The sequence below is a fragment of the Nyctereutes procyonoides genome, unplaced genomic scaffold (assembly GCF_905146905.1).
Source record: "Nyctereutes procyonoides isolate TBG_1078 unplaced genomic scaffold, NYPRO_anot_genome, whole genome shotgun sequence".
NCBI classification, from domain to species: domain Eukaryota; kingdom Metazoa; phylum Chordata; class Mammalia; order Carnivora; family Canidae; genus Nyctereutes; species Nyctereutes procyonoides.
The window spans coordinates 12,550,149-12,571,015 of NW_026575139.1; the positions used below are offsets into that span (position 1 = coordinate 12,550,149).

General features: G+C 35.3%; 1 protein-coding gene across 3 annotated transcripts in view; it reads left to right on the forward strand.

Moving 5' to 3' along the window:
* Positions 1-20,867, forward strand: part of EML5 (EMAP like 5) — a 184,044-nt gene that overhangs the window by 57,385 nt on the left and 105,792 nt on the right. For all 3 annotated transcript variants that reach the window (XM_055303744.1, XM_055303745.1, XM_055303746.1), the window contains exons 8-10: positions 5,533-5,670; positions 11,374-11,630; positions 12,745-12,957. In XM_055303744.1, the coding sequence (XP_055159719.1) occupies positions 5,533-5,670; positions 11,374-11,630; positions 12,745-12,957 (608 nt within the window). The remainder of the gene's footprint in view (positions 1-5,532; positions 5,671-11,373; positions 11,631-12,744; positions 12,958-20,867) is intronic.

Below are 20,867 nucleotides of genomic sequence, written 5' to 3' on the forward strand. Positions count from 1 at the left end.
CTTCCCTGTATTGTATAAATTGATAGATAAGTAGGTCTAGAGATTTGATGAGACACAGTTATGAATTTTCACCAAGAATATTTCCTACATGATAATGTGTATCTGTTTGATGATATCTAATATGCAATATCTTTCTTTTTTTTAAGATTTTATTTATTTATTCATGAGAGACACACAGAGAGAGAGGTAGAGACACAGGCAGAGGGAGAAGCAGGCTCCATGCAGGGAGCCCAATGTGGGACTCAATTTCCCGTCTCCAGGATCAGGCCCGGGGCTGAATGCGGCGCTAAACCACTGAGCCACCCAGGATGCCCTATAATCTCTTTTTAAAATCATATTAGCAGGCAGCCCAGGTGGCTCAGAGGTTTAGTGCCACCTTCAGCCCCGGGGGCCTGATCCTGGAGACCCAGGATTGAGTCCCACGTCAGGCTCCCTGCATGGAGCCTGCTTCTCCCTCTGCCTTTGTCTCTGCCTCTCTCTCTCTCTCTCTCTCTCTCTCTCTCAAAAATAAATAAGATCTTTAAAAATTAATAAAATAAAATATTAGCTATTGATGGTTATTATCTAGATCAATGTTTCTCAACCTTTTTTAAAGTATTGCTTTTCTAGTGCTCACTTCGGCAGCACATATACTAAAGTATTGCTTTTCTAATGAGAATTTTTAGATTTTTTTAAATTTATTCATGAAAGACACACACAGAAATCACATCAGAGAGGCAAATCACATCTGCCTCACATGAAACTTTAACACCATGAAAAAGTACATATCTGTTTTTGTACTGTGGCCCATTAGAGAGTTACAAACCATTGTAATATTTAAATTTTTCGGGCAGCCCCCGTGGCGCAGCTGTTCAGCGCCACTTGCAGCCCAGGGCGTGATCCTGGAGACTCAGGATCGAGTCCCATGTCAGGCTCCCTGAATGGAGCTTGCTTCTCCCTCTGCCTGTGTCTCGTCCTCTCTCTGTGTGTCTCTCATGAATGGATAAATAAAATCTTAAAAAACAAAAAAAAAGTTTCATATGGTGGTATTTTAACTTCATCACTCATATTCATTTCTTAACAATTATATTTTTATAAAAAGAATTTCTCCTCATCAACTATTTGGTTATCCTGGGTACAGTGTGTACAGGAGAACAGGAAAGTGCGTAATTCCTTCCCATTTACTAGTTTAAAACCATAGTTGGTTCCCTGGAATGCTTTGTATGATCTATTCACATTTCTTGCCATTTTTTGTAGGGTTACAGATTATTTCCTCCTTTATTTTTAGCAGGGTTTTTCTTGTTATGGATATTAATTCTGATGTAAGTTGCAAATAATTTTCACCAATTTGTTACTTTGTACTTTGCTTAGGTTGTTTTTTTGCCACACAAACTTTTTTGTTATTTTGTTTTATGAATTTAATATTTTCTGAAGTCTGAGTTTACTATCATAGAGAAATCTGCAAAGTTAAAACATTTTTCACTATATTCTTCAGTACATTAAAGTACATTAATGTACTTTAAAGTACATTCAGTACATTAAAATAATGTACTGAAGTACATTGTTTTTTATTTTAAATTTAAGAAATGAGGTAGGATACGGCCTCATTCTTTACAGATAAATACTGATTTTTAAAATGATATGTTAATCAGTCATGATGTTTTATGTCATTGTGCTACTCAGCTTTGTGTGTGTTTGTGTTTTTGTTTTTGAGTTATAATTTTTAAAAATTTATTTAAATTAAATTAACATATAATGTATTACTGGTTTCAGAGGTAGAGGTCAGCGATTCATCAGTCTTATATAATACCCAGTGCTCATTATATCATGTGCCCTCCTTAATTAATATGCTGCTCAGTTTTATGGGGATGGAAGATGCCATAGCTCTGTGTCCACCTAGAAATTTAGTGTGGGGCTACACTTTACCCATGTACTTTGCTAGGAACTATCTTCTAGTTCATTTTAGGAGAACTGCTATTACCAGTTGCTGCATAGCTGTTGAAAAAAGGCAACTGGTCCTTTTTTCTTTTTTTCTTTTTTTTTTTTTTAAGATTTTATTTATTCATGAGAGACAGAGAGAGGCAGAGACATAGGCAGAGGGAGAAGCAGGCTCCCTGTGGGGAACCCAGTATGGCACTCAATCCCAGGACCCCAGGATCACGACCTGAGTCAAAGGCATACACTCAATTGCTGAGCCACCCAGGCATCCCACAGCTGGTCCTTTTGAAATTGATGAGACTTCTGTTTCTGCTGTTGATGGGCAAGTTATTTGGAAGGAACTCATATTGAAAACAATTTTAAAATCCTGGTTAAAATGTACAATATTCAAAGAACAGTTGAGATATTAAGGATCTACTAGCCAAATAATGAAAGAAAATGAGAATTTAGGAGCACCAGTGGGCCAACCCCACTTTCCCTTGGAGGCATTTTTCTTTATTTGACTAAACTTGGGCTTTGTTGTGGCTTTTTCCTAGGACATGGGAGCAGATGTCAAGAGACCCAGGGCCCATCCAAGGAGAGTAGGTCAGCATACTCTAATAGAACATTAGGCTCTGAAAAAAGATATCCCCTGCAAATTTGTGTGGGAATAGAAATCTTATTTCAACTTTTGTAGCCCAGGAAGAATAGACTAAAACTGCTTGATGATGTTATTTAAACACCATTAGTTCTTGTCCAAATAACTTTATCACAGTGTAAGTTTTGAGTATAAGTGCTGCTTTTGCCTTATAGATTTAGGTTGAATTCATTGAGAAATAGTATCAAACCTGCAGTGAAAGTTAATTTCCAAAGCTACTCAGTTGTTGAGGGCAGTTCTGGTTCAGAAAAATTTCATTCTTTGAGATTAACAAAGCACAGGGACACCTGGGTGACTCGGGTTGAGCATCTGCCTTCGGCTCAGGGCATGATCCTGGAATCCTGGGATCGAGTCCCACATCAGGCTCCCTGCTTCTCTCTCTGCCTGTGTCTCTGCCTCCGTGTGTGTGTGTGTCTCTCATGAATAAATAAATTAAATCTTTAAAGAAAAAAAAAGCACAATAAAACTTTACCACTGTTAAGCCACTAACTGCTGTGTGGTATAGCATGTCAGGATTTTGAGCTTCTATTCCTGACAAAACTTCAGAACTAATAATAGTTAAATTGCCAAAATGAAATGAAGTTCATCGTTAACACTGCTGGTTCAAAAACATAGTTTTGTTTTGTTGCAAAATACTTGCCAAAGAATAATACAATGAATAATCATAATCACAGGCTTTTTTTTAGCACCTTACATTTTTATAGGTTTTGTAAATTTGCCTAGGCCATTTTTTTTCCATCCATGTTTTTCACCACCATCTGATTCCACCTTATGTATTGGTTTAGTTCTTTCTGACTTATATCTTTGAAAACATTGATTTCAACACCAGCTAGTCATAGAAGCTAATTCTTCATCACTTCAGACTTGGCATTGACTCCTTGAATAATCAATTCAGTAGTATTGGTAACATCTATTGACTTAACACAGTCCAAGGAAACCACCCAACATTATTCATCTTGTTTTTTAATTAACTCTTGGTGGTTTTCCCAACATCCTCAACTTTTTGAGAGACTGTTTTCGCCTAAAAACTAATAATCTTAAGTTTATTTTCTCAGGACACATTTCTTTAGCCTCTGCAATTTAAAATGATATAGTTAATCCATTACCAATAAACAGCTTTCCTTTTTTTTTTTTTTAAGATTTTATTTATTCATGAGAGACACAGAGAGAGAGACACAGAGACACAGGCAGAGGGAGAAGCAGGCTCCATGCAGGGAGCCTGACATGGGACTCGATCCCAGGACCCCAGGATCTCGCCCTGGGCCGAAGGCAGGCACCAAACCGCTGAGCCACCCAGGGATCCCTAAACAGCTTTCCTTGTTTGTTAACAAGCCACTCAGAAATTTACTTTTGTTGAAATCTCATTTTAATTTTTAAATTCTGATTTTTCTGATCATTACCTTACTGTGAGTCAAAGATCTCACCAGGAGTGCTTAGTCTAGTAATGTTCATCTATATCTGTATTTTTTAGGGCAACTATAGTGTCATTGCATGATAAATACAATGCTTTACTATCTGATTCAATAACAGTGTAATAATTGCTCCATTGTTCCTTAAAAATGAAACATTTGAAGTTTACTTTTCTCTTTTTCTTCTCATTTTTACACAATGGGTATATGCGTTTAACACACCTACACTCAAAATTCCATCAATTATGTCCCTGCAATTTGTAGTGTGTGAAAGAATCAGTGCTAGGTGATATGAGTGTCGTCATCCTTTTGCAACAGCTCCACTCCTCTAATATGAAAGCAGCCATGGACAATATGTAAACAAAAAGTGTGGCTATGTTTCCATGAAACTTCATTTATAGGCACTGAAATTGAATTTCCTATAATTCTCTCATGTCTCAAGATGTTATTGTTTCCCAACCATTTAAAAATGTAAAATCCATTCTTGACTTTCCGGACTGTACAAAAACAGTCAGTGTTTCCAGTTTGGACCTCAGGCTGTGGTTTGCCGACCCCTTTGGCAGAGCATAAAGTCTGTAGTAAATATATTTTTTTGTTGAAATATTGAAAATTTTCCTTTGGAATCAGGAAAAAGACCGTGATGTCCACTTTCACCATTATGTTTGTCACCATTATATTCAGCAATAGACTAGAAGTCTTTGTCAGTATAGTAAGGCTAAATATATATGTATAATATACTTGTATATAGATATTGAATTGGAAGGAAGGGGTTATAATTACATATGTAGAAAATCAAAAGGAAAATACGGAGAAATTATTGGAATTTAAAAGATAACATTTTCTAGCTATAAACACAATATATATAATTTTCCCACAAAACATCAACAAATAGATTTTTTGAAAGATACTGCCTTTTAAAAAAAGATATTACTATAAAAACATTTAAAAATCTAATTTTTCCGATCTTTTTTTTTTTTTTTCCCCGATCTTTTCCTAACCTCTATGGGTAGATATCTGTTCATCAAGTTGTAGCATGTGTTTTTATATTAGCTGTATTTAAAGTTCCTCTTAAGTACTATTTCAGCTGAATCCCGTAAGTTTTTATATGAAATTTTTTATTATAACTTCAAAATAATTAACCTTCATTAATATTTTTTCTTTGCCCTTTGGGTCAAACAATGGCCATTTTCTACTTTGTTATAGAGTTCTTTTTTTTTTTAATATTTATTTATTCATGAGAGACAGAGAGGCAGAGACATAGCCAGAAGGAGAAGCTGGCTCCCTGCGGGGGCCTGATGTGGGACTCAATCTCAGAACCCCGGGATTACAACCTGAACCGAAGGCAGATGCCCAACACTGAGCCACCCAGGTGGCTTTTATCTTTTGAAGTATGAACAATATTCCTATTTTCACAGAGAAGAACTCCTTGCCACAAAGCATATGGTTAAAAATCTAGATTTATATTACTTTCTTAACCTGAAATGATTATTTTAACCAAAATCTTTTCATAGAGTTCATCATTTATAAGCATACATTAGTTAATTATTTATTTTTAATTAAATGTTACAGGATATGGAGCCTAGTAGATCATGCACTAATAGCAAGGTGTAATATGGAAGAACCAATTCGTTGCGCAGCTGTAAATGTGGATGGAATCCATCTTGCCCTTGGAATGAAGGATGGCTCATTCACTGTACTTAGAGTAAGGTATGATATTGGGGTAGAAATAGAAACAGAGTAAATTTCTGTTATGTGAAAATATGTAATACTCATTGTTTTTACCCATTTCCTTTTTGCCCTCGCTTAGTAATAAAAATATATATGTGTGTGTGTGACATACACATATTTCACATATTAGTTTTATTAAATATATTTATAAAATGGCTTTGTCAGAAAATTGTTAACTGAAAACCCTTAGTTTTGGGGGTTAAGCATGCTTAGTGGATTAATGGCTAAAATTTTGAGCTCTAAATTTGGGTTTTGACTTCCATTCCTTGGTAGTATTGATTTTTGGTAATGATCCTCTGCCATTGGTGGTGGTGTTGGGGGGGGGGTTACCTCGAGGCAGCTAAAAATGGGTGAAAGGTGTTTTGTAGATATTTGCAGCTTTATTCTTTGGGGAAAAAAAAAAAGCCTGCATCCTTTCTCGTTTGTTTGCATAATTAGAAAAGTTAAAAGAATTTGTTAAAATAGTTCACATCTTGTGTTGAACTATAGGTATGCTGCATTCAGTTGAATTCTATATAGCTATTAAAAAGAAGGGCATCTGAGTGGCTCAGTCAGTTAAACATCTGACTCTTGATTTTGGCTTAGGTCATGATCTCAGGGTTGTGAGATCAAACCCCATGTTGGGCTGGGTGCTGGACATGGAGCCTGCTTAATATTCTCTATCTCCCTTGGCTCCTTCCCACCTCACAGTCACACTCTCTCTCTTAAAAAACAAAAACAAAAAACTTTCCTGTAGATCCATGTGTGTTCACAGGCATATGTATCTATGAAATCCTTCTTCACTAACTTAGTGGATGGTAGGACCCATTCAGTTGCCCAATCCAGAAACCATTAATTCCCTTAATCTAGTTAATCACAGAGTTCTGAAGAATCTATTTCTCAACTAGCTTTCAAATTAATCTTCAATTTGTACTCTTCTCACCACTGTCCTCCTGTATATGCTTCTATCATCTCCTAACTGGATTGCTGGGATAGTGTCGCAGCTGGTCTCCTTACCTCCTGTTTTGCTTCCCTCAAGACTTTACAGTTAGAGTGATGCCTTTTCAAACATATTTGTTTGCATTCTTCCTCTTTCTAAAATTTGATAAAAGCTTCACACTGGCCTTAGGTTGAAGTTCATCATCCTTAGCATAGCCAGTAGTGCCCATCTCCCCAGCCTGTTTCTTTCTGCCTCCGTCTCTTCCACTGCTTCTTCAGATATATCATGTTCTCTTGTACTTCTGAGTTTTTTCTAGATGCTGACTCTTCTTTCTGGGACAGGTTTATATAATGAGATAGGCTGAGATTTTTCTCTTGCACTACTTTTTAAATTGTGATAAAAAATATGCAGTATAAAATCTACCGTTTTAACTATCTTTCAAAATTCAGTGGCAGGAAAAACATTTACGTTGTTTTGCAACCAAGGATTTAAGGTGCTTGTAAAACCCCTAAGAGTTCCTCTCATATAGCTTCTGTGCATTAAAATAGTGATTATTTTTGTTAATTGTACATTTACTTGCCCTCTCAATTATTGCATGCAAATAACTGGATGAATAAGTTGTTATCTCTAATAAGTCAATATTTAAGCAACTGAGTCCAGCATTTCTGACAGGATCATTGGATGGTTGATTGTAACTATTAAATGCCTTCGTAGTTTAACTACAAAATTTTAACTCATTAAATATTCTTAATCCTAGATTTACCTGGTCATTGGTTCTGTATATACTATCCATATCATGAAGCAGATTTCATAAGTATAGCAGTATTAAAGTACCCTCACAGGAATAGTTATATTATGGAGGAACATAAATTTAAATCTAACACACTGATTCTTAAATTGGGATACAAAGTGATGTGCCAGCACAAAGTCACACAACTTCTACAGCATCTCTCTTCCTTGTGATAAAAAATGTTACCAATTTTATGTTAAGCATATCATGGAGGCAAATGAAAAAATGCAAATATTTTTCAAATTAAAATATTCATATATGAAAACTTTGACTTAATAGTGGGCTGCATGGTATCTACACCAAACTCCTCAGAGGCACTCATTCATTCTCATGAGTAGTTAGGAATACTTCAGTGGAAGAGCTTGATAAGCATGGTTAATACATTTTCTGGTAATAGAATAAGGTTTCCTGCAGGGTATGGGATAGACTTTAGTTGTGGAAACATTGTCATTTTAGATTCTACCAGTGGCTAGCCATTTCTCTCTTCCTGACTGTTACTACCACATTATATCAACTTTAAAAGGATTAGGATATTTTTTCCCTGACTAATCACACATTCATTTAAAAACTTTTTTTCAGGGGCACCTGGGTGGCTCAGTTGGTTAAGCAACTGCCTTCACCTTAGGTTATGACCTCAGGGTCTTGGGATCAAGCCCCACATCAGGCTCTCTGCCCAGGGGGATGTCTGCTTCTCCCTCTCCCTCTGTGCTCTCTCCACCGACCCCACCTCTCAAAATAAAAAAATTAAGTAAAATCTTTAAAAACTTTTTTCACTGGGGCACTTGGGTGACTCAGTCAGTTAAGCATCTGCTTTCAGCTTAGGTCATGATCCTGGGATCAAGCCCCACATCTGGTTCCCTTCTCAATGGGGAGTCTGCTTCTCCTCTTCCTTTGTCCCTTCCCCTGCTCATGTTCTCTCTCTCAAATAAAATCTTAAAAAAAATAAAAACTTTTTTCAACCTACTTATATTTTGTCCATTTCTTGGGAATAATTAAGTTCCAAAAGTTGTTCCATGGCTTTATAAAGTAACTTTGTATATGTCCATTATTTTTTCACATCAAAAGTTTCTGTCCTTCTCTAGCCCTCCCCCAAAAGAACAGTATTAAAACATGCTTAAGTGGGGACACTTGGGTGGCTCAGTCAGTTAAACACCCAAATGTTGATTTTGGCTCAGGTTATGATCTTGAGGTTCTGGGATCAAGCCCCTTGTTGGGCTCCACACTTAGCAGGGAGTCTGCTTGAGATTCTCTCCCTCTCTCTTCCCCTCTTCCCCCAGGCTCACTTGCTCTCTCTCTCTCTCTCAAATAAATAAATCTTTAAAAATATATAAAAAATAAATAATAAAAAAACATGCCTGAGTATATCCTGTCTTAAAATTTCTGTCTCAGGGTGCCTGGATGGCTCCCATCAGTTAAGCATCTGCCTTCAGTTCAGGTCATGATCCCAGGGTTCTAGGATTGAGCCCCACATCAGGCTCCCTGCTTCACAGTGAGCCTGCTTCTCCCTCCTCCTCTGCCTAGGAGAAACCTAGGAATTATGGTTGTTACCTCCCTCTCTCTCTAACCTACCATGTTAGATTTTACTTGCCCATCATATTCTGTTGATTTTACTTGCCTTATTTTCATAAACATTTTAATTAATGTTTGTAAGATTAGAATTATAATATCTTTAACATATACTATGTATTGTATAGTATAATATATAGACTATAATACTATATATTTTAAATCATTTTGCTTCTTTCTGAATTCTGAACAACCACCATCTGTAATAGCCTTTTAATTAGTCTAAATTCTCCTGTTAAACTACTTCAATTTGTTTTTTACTGTCAAACCAGAAAAGTGATCTACTTGATTCATCCAACCCTAACTTAAATTCAGAAATTAAGGCCAAAAATCTTAAGATTTGTGAGGCCTTTTATGATTTAACCTCAGTCTCTCTCATCAGATTCATCTCATGCTATAGCCCTCTTTTCAAAGTTTGAATATTTTGTCTTGCTGTCAGCTCTTTCACCTCCCAATTCCTGGCTTCTGCTAAGCTAAAATCTCTTTAATTCCTCAGAATGAAGTTTAAATTCTACGTTCTTTGGTCTGTCTTCACTGACTCCCCCACCTAGTAACTGTCTTCCTGTTCTGTGATTGACACTGTGTACTTTCACTTCTGTAACATGTTACAAATTGCTAATGGATGAATATTCCCAGGCTTTGGTCAGCCTCCCTCTGTTTCCTAAAGAAACCATAGAATTCACATTTCAGGTTTCTTTTTTTTTTTCTTTCTTTCTAATATTTATCCAGGAGAGAGGCAGAGATCTAGGCAGAGGGAGAAGCAGACTCATGGGAGCCCAATGTAGGACTCGATCCCATGACCCCAGGATCATATCCTGAGCCAAAGGCAGACACTCAGCCACTGAGCTACCCAGGCATCCCTACATTTCAGTTTTCCTGAAGACCTAATTGAAAATTTTAAAAAATTAATACACTTTCTCTAATAGTCTTTTTTCCTATAGGTTTGCCAAATTTCTTCATGAGAGAAGTCACAGTTTGTAATGTTGATGTCATAAATAGCATAATACATACTCTAAAAGAGTCTAAGAGTTGTGTGTATGTTCACATGTGCATGCTCACTTTGTGTGTGTGTGTGTGTCTGTGTTGGTGAACAAGGACACGGTGGCAGAAAGTAAGAGACAGCCTGAGACATAAGCCACACTTATTTCTCTCATTACTTGCAAACAGTTAAGTCTCTAGGGAAAAAAATGCTGTATATATCAAAATAGTTCTGAAGAATTTTCAGGGAATATTTAAGTTAATGTTTGTGATTGAGATTAGAATGATAAAATCTTTAATAAATCATAAAAAGTAAAAACTATCAAATAGTACGTTAGATGTTTTCTTAAAAATCTTGCTCCTTGTAAATACAAGTGGATGGATAAATACGGAAGAAGGGAAATCAGATGCATAGAGTTTATTAAAATAAAAAGGTGTTGTAGGGGTCACTGGAAAGGTAGAATTACTTTATATCCATCTGTCACACAAGATGAATTCATCTTTGTTTCAAATGTCCCTAAAACTCAGTTCTTAGTAGGTGTTGCTGAAAAAAAAACAAATTGAGTTTGTTTTAAATTGTCCACTTAGAAACCTTAACAATTGAGTAATACCCATTTAAGCTTTAAAAAAATTATCTACATGGAGCATTTCAGATGGGTGATGCCAAGGTTATATGGAGAAAAGCTCTTGGCACTAATTGGAAATAGGAATTCTTACTTTTCCTACCTCTTCTTCACTGCCTCCCTCTTCTCCCGCTCCCCACCAATTCCACAACTTTGGAAGTTTAGTGGTGTTAAACTAAGTATTTATTGATTTGTAGGGCTGTTGCCAATATCTGTATTATTTTGGAAACTCAGTTATAAGGCATCAGTGAAAAAAGTGTTTAAATTTACTGGTTGACATTGTCTCTAATTGGGAAGAATTTGTATTCTATTAAAAAAGGCCAAAGAGTTTGAAATAAAAATAACTACTGTAGCTGTATAAAAATTCTCATTCAAATGTGTTACTGAAATAATACAAATCAATTCCTCTGAACATAATTTTGTACATTTTTCTCATTACAAAAATTTATTTCAAAATCATGGTGTTTATAATTAAGCATTTTTCATAAACTCAGTATTTCCAAGGAACTTCATCAAAAAAATCTGTGACTTTTTCTCCTTTATTGTATGACTCTGGAAACTTACTTTGAATCTTCAAACTACTTTAAAGTAATTAAAAAACTGAAATTCAGCACTTTCCTCCACTTCCAGCATGGGTTGTCCTCATATATTTCTGTTCAACAAAGTAATTGTTCCTGAATTAATATTTGTCTCATGTATATTTGCTTTATGATTTATGAATACTTGATGTAGCCTCCCAGCCATTTTAGATACATTTGAAAATGAACTAATTCTTGTTTTCATGTATTCTTATTTTTTCTTTACAGAGACATGACTGAAGTTGTACACATTAAAGATAGGAAAGAGGCAATTCATGAGTTAAAATACTCACCAGATGGGACTTACCTTGCTGTTGGGTGTAACGACAGCTCAGTTGATATCTATGGCGTTGCACAACGTTATAAAAAATTGGGGGAATGTGTTGAATCACTTAGTTTCATCACTCATCTGGACTGGTCCTCAGACAGTAGATATTTACAGACAAATGATGGAAATGGGAAAAGACTTTTCTATAGAATGCCAGGTAAAAGTTTCTAATAAATTATATGTAATTTGTAGATTTTTAGTGCCTATTAAATATTTTAGAATTTGAGTAGAAGCAGAGTATAAAATACATATGATTATAGGAAATGAAAGAAGTTCTGAGCTAATATTTCAGGCATTGTGATCTTCTATAAGGCTGCCCTATTATATTGAAATCCTTTATATTTTAATCCTTCAAAATTAAAACTGCCTGGAGAATCTTAAGACAGACCTACTTCATGTCAAATCCCATGCTATGTGAGTAGTATTTGGTAAAGTCCTACTGTTATATATAAGAGAGTCAAAATGTCATTTTTATGGTTGGAACTAATTAAATATAATTGCTAAAAAGTATGACAATAAATTGAGGGTTTTTGTAGTTACCTCATATAAATTTTGCAGACATCCATTATATAGCTAACAAACTAAATTCAAAAACCAGAGTTTCCATCAAAGATTTTTTAAAAGAATAAAAGCAACCATCAAAATACTCTTTTAGTACTTCATTTATTATGATAGTTAATGAATTAGTCACTGTTTTCCAACAATTTATAAGACTAGGTGCATGATTAAATTAATGCATCTCCCCATATGTTTTTCATTAACAATCTGTATGTAATGAAAAGTGACTAAATCCTAAAAGTTCTGTTCTCTAATGTAAATGTATTTACTCCTTGCTCATCCTTCCTTCTTGGTCTTTTTCGGTTTTCTTTTTTTTCACAACCATACCTCTTCTTAGGTTTCTTATTTAATAACTGACATGCCATTTGCTTAAAGCTTTTACTTGTTCTTCTAATTTACCCTGTTGTGACTAATCTAGCATGATTTTTAATAGGGTTCATGTTTATTCTCCACATAAGTGAACCTTCTTCTGAGCTGCATCAGAATCCAATTTGTGTGTGTTTCTATAATTTTGGTAGTGGCTTTTTTTTTTTAATTCCTTGCATTTAACTTTCTTCTCTCTTTACCATATTCACCTACCTATTCATAATACTCTCCTTTAACTGTAGTAGGAAGATATTCAAACTTTGCAGTTTACTATATTAGTATAATTTATGCTTGAGAAAAAATAAAATTAAATAACTTCTTAAATTAAGACTATGATTTCTTTCTAGGAGGAAAAGAAGTGACAAACAAAGAAGAAATAAAAGGTGTTCATTGGGCTTCATGGACATGTGTTTCAGGCCTTGAAGTAAATGGAATTTGGCCCAAGTATTCAGATATCAATGATATAAATTCAGTAGATGGAAATTACATTGGCCAAGTTTTAGTTACAGCTGATGACTATGGAATTATAAAATTATTCCGATATCCTTGTTTGAGAAAAGGTATCTTTTCTTTTCAAAATACTATTAAGTCTGTTATAAAAGACTTTTGCGTTCTTTTTTTTAAAAAGATTTTATTTATTTATTCATGAGGGATACCCAGAGAGAGAGGCAGAGATATAGGCAGAAGGAGAAGCAGGCTCCCTGTAAGGATCCCGGTACAGGACTCAATCCTGGACCCCAGGATTATGCCCTGAGCCAAAAGCAGACACTCAACCTCTAAGCCACCCAGGCATCCTAAGATTTTTAAGTTCTTGTAGAAAATTAATTTTGAGGTCAATAAAATATTTTTTAAAGATTTTATCTATTTATTCATGAGAGAGACAGAAAGAGAGAGAGAGGCAGAGACACAGGCAGAGGGAGAAACAGGCTCCATTCAGGGAACCCGATGTGGGACTCTATCCTAGGACCCTGGGATCACAACCTGAGCCAAGGCAGATGCCTAACCGCTGAGCCACCCAGGCATCCCAGGGTTTATATTTTTTGGAATACACGTACTGATTAATTAGTGAAGGGTTGCATGAAAATGAGCAAAATTAGCTACATTTTATTTTGCCAATTCAAAAAATAATTGTTATTTATTTTGGACATGAAATCTTTATTAGAAAATTATTTTTGAATTTGTGTATTATGAATGGATTAATATATTCTCTCTTTTTAAAGAATCATTTTTCCCATTTCCAGAATTGTTTGATATAGTCAAACTATGCAATGATGATTATATACTTTTGTTATGACTTAATACCTTTAATCATTTAACTCATTGAACATAGATCTTTGAGAAGACATTTTTTATATTCCTTTTTCTCAAGAATTCTGATGAAGTAGTCAGCTATACAAGTTCAGGTTACAGTTTGGAACCTGTTGGTTTGTTGGTTGGTTTTCATGTACACATGTGTTTTTGCTTAAATCTGTAACATATTGTTCTAACATTTGTATACTTTGTATAACAGAGTAAGTAAAATAAGGAGTCTTATTGATTATTTTCTACACATTTTCTGTATCACCTTTTTCTCTTGGATCTCAAACAATATTAACCATTCTGTTGATAGACTTGGAGATAATTAAATGAAACACTGTATTAGTTACTTATTTATTCCATGCCTTGTTCCATAAAATATTTGAGTCAGCTTATAACAAGTCCATAAGTACTAAAATAGTTATATAACTATATACAAATTAGTATCAGGAAATTAGTTTCCTGAAAACCAAAGCAATACAAAATACAGAATGATACAAAAATAAAGGAAAGTGGGGCACAAAATAATTTTCACCATAGCTATTTTTTTAAACTTGTTGATTATAGTTGACACACAGTTTGCTTGTTTGTTTGTTTGTTTCACTAAACTTGTCCCAACATGGGGTTCGAACTTATGACTCCAAGATCAGGAGTACCAACTGAGCCAGCCAGGTGTGCCCCTCATCAAAGCATTTTTTTACTATTCAGGGAAAGCAAGTTTTTTTCTAAAATTTAGTTTTCAAAGAATTCTTTCCCACAGTATGGAGCTTTAGATTAAGTGCAGTGAGCGTATTCCTAGAGCATTAACGTCTGTAGCAAATGTAGTAATAATTTTTACTGGGTTATTGATAAAAGCTTTTGGATGAATGTTAAAATGCAGTTCAGTAAAAGGTGATTATGGGAATAGCTGGAATAATTGTATTTAAATAGATACTTCATTGATGTCAAACTTAAGAGCCTAGTTCTCCCAGAAGTCTATGCTAGCATTTCTGTTGTGTCTTTATAGTAAAATGGTAAATTCCACATCTTGCCACCTGTACCATGTTGTTGATTCCTGCTTGCAGGGCGTCAGCTTCCTAGGTTCCTGTGAAATTGTATCCATAAGTAATGCTAAGTGTGTTAATAAAGGCTAGCTAACTCTCTAATAATTAAAATACCCTGTTTCTGAATCCTACCACATAGCCAGGACATGAGAGTTAACCAGGCACAACAGATTTTATTATGACTCAAAATAAGACCTGCTTAGTTAGAAGGTGTGTGAAATTAATCACATGATCATTATTGATTAATGATTAAATCATTAATCACAATGATCCTGATCTTAGATGTTGCTTCTACTCACTGTTTCATATGCAAACTCTTTACAAAGACAAAAATAATTTTCTGAGCATTCTTAGTCAAGTGAATGGGATTTATTGGCAATTTTTATGTTTTGCAGCTTATTGACAGTATTTTTGTTGCACGATAATTTTACTTCATTTTTTTAAAAAGATTTTATTTATTTGAGAGAGCGACAGAGAGTACATGAGTGGATGGTAGAGGGGAGCGCAGAGCAAGAAGCAGACTCCCCACTGAGCAGGGAACCTGACATAAGGCTCAATTCAGGACCCTGAGATCATGCTCTGAGCCGAAGGCAGCCACTTAACCAATTGAGCCACCCAGGCACCCCAATTTTTCTTCATTTTAAAAATGTATAGTAATCTAAATTGTGGGAATATTTTACTGAAGTCTCAGAAAATTAGTCTTGTCCAGTCACTGCTTCAATAATATAAATTGTTTTCCTTATTTTTCTTTTTATTAGATTTTTGTGAGAAATCTATTTTATAATAAAGGTTTTTTATTTCTAGGTACTTGTTGAGTTAGCTTGAGAAGACCATGTATAAGTAATCGGGAGAACAGAAGATAGGATGTAACTACTGCATCTTCAAAGAATTAACAGAAATATTTTAAGATTCTGAATTTACATATTTGCATAAAGTTAGCAGTATTACTAGAAAAATTATCTTTTAGATTAGTAACAAAGTTGTACATTCTTTCATACATTAAGTTGTACTATTGATCCAACTTAAGTTTGGGAAAATAATGTGTCTACTGTACTAACACATGTTAGATAACCACATAAGTAAATACTCGTTACATTCCAAGGAGTGCAGCTTTTACACAATGTGGAAGTTAAATAATAGAAATAGCTTATATTGTAGAATCATTCAAACACAGAGTGTATAAGATTAGCTCAATGAGAATGATCCTCTTCCACATTTAGCCCTCTTGAATCCTAGACCAAAGCGTTACTTCTCCTTTCCCCCCCCCATTATTATCCTCTATCTAAATTCTTTTGCTTTTGACAGTAATTTCTCTCAAATAATCATACTTTTCCCAGACAGCAGTATGTGGTCTATGGTAAAGGGTAAGGTGGCAGGAGTGTGGGAGGCTGGAGAGGTGAAGACGGTTGCTGTAAGCTAACACCTCCATCATTGTTAATAGTTGTCAAAGACTTTCTACTTCTTGACAGATGAAAATTTATATCTGGTAAAAATCTTTCTTTAGATTTGATAAGAAAATTCATTGGACAAACATCAAACAGAAAACATTTATGTTAGAAATTTACTTGGGACTTGTTTTCTTTCTTTCTTTCTTTCTTTCTTTCTTTCTTTCTTTCTTTCTTTCTTTCTTTCTTCCTTCCTTCCTTCCTTCCTTCCTTCCTTCCTTCCTTCCTTCCTTCCTTCCTTCCTTCCTTCCGATTTTATTTATTTATTCATGAGAGGCAGAGAGAGGCAGAGACATAGGCAGATGGAGAAGCAAGCTCCATGTAGGGAGCCTGATGTGGGACTCGATCCCTGGACTCCAGGATCACTCCCTGGGCTGAAGGCAGGTGCTAAACCCCTGAGCCACTCAGGGATCCGCATGGGACTTGTTTTCTAAGATTCACCCATATTGTTGTATGTAGTTCTAGTATATTCTTCCTAGTGCTAAAATACTGTGTTGTGAATATATGATATAATTCATGCATTTATTCTCCCGTGATGGACATCTGGGTCATTTCCAGTTTTTTGCTATTATACACAAGTTTCTCAAAGATGTATACTTAGGAGTGAAATTGCTAGATCATAGAGAATTTATAAGAAAATGCCAAATTATTTTCCAAAGTGGTTATACCATCTTAAGAAGCCTGCTGATCCAGGTCCTTTTCAGCACTTGGCATTGCCACACTTACTAATTTGTGTAAATCTAATTTGTGGTCTTAATTTACATCTGTCTACTGAGATTGAGCATCTTTGCCATTATTTTTTGGTTTTCTGCATTTCCTCTTTTGTCAGACACAGGTTGCTATCTTTTGCCTGTTTTTCTATAGAATTTTCTTTTATGAATTTGTTGAAGTTTTTTCACATATTCCAGGTACAAATGATTTGTATTTTTTATGCGTTGCAAATGTCTTTTCCTAGTTTGATTTACTATAATTATTATAATACCTTATTATAATTGTTATAATGACTTATTATAATAATTATTGATTATATCCTTTGTTGACCAGTTGTTAACTTCAGTGTAGTTGAATCTGTTTATCTCCTTTATTTAATGAATAGTTCTGTCTTGTGTATTAAAATATTATTATAGTTTAGGGTCGGAAAGGTAGTCTCGGACAGCCTGGGTGGCTCAGCAGTTTAGAGCTGCCTTCAGCCCAGGGTGTGATCCTGGAGACCCGGGATTGAGTCCCATGTCGGGCTCCCTGCATGGAGCCTGCTTCTCCCTCTGCCTGTGTCTCTGTCTCTCTCTCTGTCTCTCATGAATAAATAAATAAAATCTTTCAAAATTAAAAAAAAAAAGAAATGTAGTCTCATATATTTTATAAAGAAGTATTAAGGTCAGGGTACCTGGCTGGCTCAGTCCAAGGAGCATCTGACTCTTGATCTTGGGGTTGCAAGTTCGAGCTCCACATAAAGGGTGGAGGTTACTTAAAAACAAAATATATATATATATTTAAGTAAGAGGATTAATGTCATTAAAACATAAATAGGAAAAAATCTTGTTAAATTGCTACAACTTTTTGGAGAGATTTAGCTCATATTAATTTTGTGTTAATATGCTTTAAAATAAATTATTTTTGGTATCCCTGGGTGGCTCAGCAGTTTGGTGCCTGCCTTCAGCCCAGGGCGTGATCCTGGAGTCCTGGGATCAAGTCCCACATCAGGCTCCCTGCAAGGAGCCTGCTTCTCCCTCTGCCTGTCTCTCTCTCTCTCTCTCTCTCTCTCTCTCTCTCTCTCTCTGTCTCATGAATAAATAAAATCTTAAAATAAAATAAATTATTTAAGAAATAGGATCATCAAAACAGAAATATTTCAGTATATTACTTTACCCTCACCAAGAATTATTATTCCTGTCTCCTTTAAATTAGGGAAGTTTCTATGACCGTTCTAGCTTGCTTTGATAAATCATTTCTCTGAGATATTAGTTGTAATTGATGGCATACTCTTTAGGCCTTAACTATTCTTTTATCATTTCCTGTCATAGGCCAGAGTTTTCATAGTTAAGGGACTTTGAGAGCTTATAACCTAATTTACGTTAGAGTGGAATTGGAGTCCAACAGAGGTTAAATGATATGCTCAAGCTCCTGTGCTATTAAGCCATCAAGCTGACACTTAAGCTCTAGTCTTTTTATTCCAACTCTAATATTCTTTACACATCATCCTTTTATAATTAGAAGAGTTAGAGTTATGTTCATCCCCTCTCATTTCCTTCACTACTCTTCCTCCCTTCTCTATAATATAGCATTCCAACTCAACTGTACAGACATAGTAAGGGGAAATGTGATCTTTTTATTTTTCTTTCTTTATCTTTATTCAAATATATAATGAATACTTCCTACATACCAGGCACTAGGGATTTAGAGTAAACAAGATGCCACTCCTCTCTAAGGAGCTAATAAGTTTATTACAAGAATTAGCAAGTAACTGACCATTACATTTCAATGTCAGTATAATCACACAGGGTAATGCCAGGGAATCTGGGAAACATATAGGATGATATACTTGGTCTTGGTGAGTCAGAGACATTTCACAAAAGATATGATATCTAGGTTCACTTTTAAAATACTTGTTTATCATAGTTAAATAAGCAGTTCTGGTTATTAGATAATTATTAACATAGCCCCTTTAATTAGAAATAATTGGCTTCTGGGATGCCTGGGTGGCTCAGCGGTTGGACGTCTGCCTTTGGCTCAAGGCGCGATCCAGGATTGAGTCCCACATCGGGCTCTTTGCATGGAGCCTGCTTCTCCCTCTGTCTATGTCTCTGCTTCTCTCTGTGTGTCTCTCATGAATAAATAAATAAAATCTTTTTTTTAAAAAAAGAGGGGGATCCCTGGGTGGCCCAGCAGTTTAGCGCCTGCCTTTGGCCCAGGGCGCGATCCTGGAGCCCAGGGATCAAGTCCCGCATTGAGCTCCCGGCATGGAGCCTGCCTCTCCCTCTGCCTGTGTCTCTCTGCCTCTCTCTCTCTCTCTCTCATAAATAAATAAAATCTTTTAAAAAATTTAAAAAAAAAAGAAAGAATTGGCTTCTCTTAGATATATTCTACAACTTTTTTGTTAACCTGCCTTCGTTCGTTCTTCTAGAGAGATTGATCTTTGAAATGTCACAGAATATAATTTGGAAGGGATTTACAGGATTATTTACATCTTTCTTGGGTCTGTTGCCCAATATAGTTTATTCTAATAGATCCTCATACAGCTCTTCTTCATGTACCTAAACATGACGACATTAGTACATCTTAAAAACTTGGACTTTGGTTTGCTGGAATCTCTGGCTTTACCTTTTAAGACTCTGGTGGCTAAGAGTACTTAAAAGACCCCATTGAAGAAAGTCATAATGAAATCCATTTTGATGGGCAAATAATGCATTCTCATATAAAGGAATGGAACTAAATCTTACCTTATTAGGCTTTCCTAGGTGAACTGTGGCAAGTTACCCATCTATCAAGTTAGTGACTTCTGTTAAGCTACGTTAAAAAATTGGTTCCTAAAATAACAGCATTGTTATTAAGCAGCAGATTGTAATTTAGATGAGTTTTGTTCAAATCTTTTATGCTTTAAGATGGCTATCCCTTAACTCATGGCCAAGGTGAAAGTTTAACTCCAGATTTTAATTGATGGAGCTTTGCCATCCTGACAGGCCTTTTATAACTTAATTTAAAAATTTTAAAATGGGTTTTCTGGGTGGCTCAGTCAGTTGAGCATCTCCCTTTGGCTCAGGGTCATGATGCTGGGGTCCTGGCGGATCCAGGGAGCATTGGGCTCCCTGCTAGGTGGGGAGCTTCTCCTACTGCTCCCTCTGCTTATGTGTGTGTGCTTGCGCTCTGTCTCTCTCTAGTAAATAAAAAATTCCTAACAATGTATATAAATAAAATTAAAATAAAAAATAAAAAATTTAAAACATTCTCAAAATTAAGCCAAACATTATTGTATCCAGTATACTCCAATAGGGATGGGTGTGTGTGTGTGTGTGTGTGTGTGTGTGTGTATTGCCAAATATCAGGCTATCTAAGCAGGATATAGAAAATGTTTTCTGACTTTAGAACCACAAAAATGGTTCTTGTCACACAGGTGTTGTGTTTTGTTTTTAATTAACAGCAAAGTTAGGTAGTTCCTTTACAGTTAGAGAAATATGGTGTATACCACCTTTAAAATGTTTATTTTATTTATCTTTTTTTAAAAGAGAGAGGATCCTGGGATCATGACCTGAGCCAAAGGCAGAAGCTAACTGAGCTACCTAGGCACCCCCTTTTTATTTTATTTAAATTTAATTTGTAATGTATACCACCTTAACCAAATGATATAACTTAATGTGATTAATGATAGAACTGTGCCCCTTGAAATGATGTATCCAAAAGGATCCAATATCACCTATGCCAAAAAACACACCATCTGAATCTAATTATGAAGAAACATTAGATAAACTTACACTGAAGAACATTATACAAAATAGATAAATTTAAAGAACTACAATAAGGGACAGTTTTGGGGACAGCTGGGCATATTTTACTTCAGTGAAAAATGGTGTATTACATTGATTTTTGACCGTGAACCAACCTGCATTCCTGGCATGAATCCCATTTGATTATGTTTTGTATTCCTCTTTATATGTCACTGTATTAAGTTTGAAAGTATGTTGTTGATAGCTT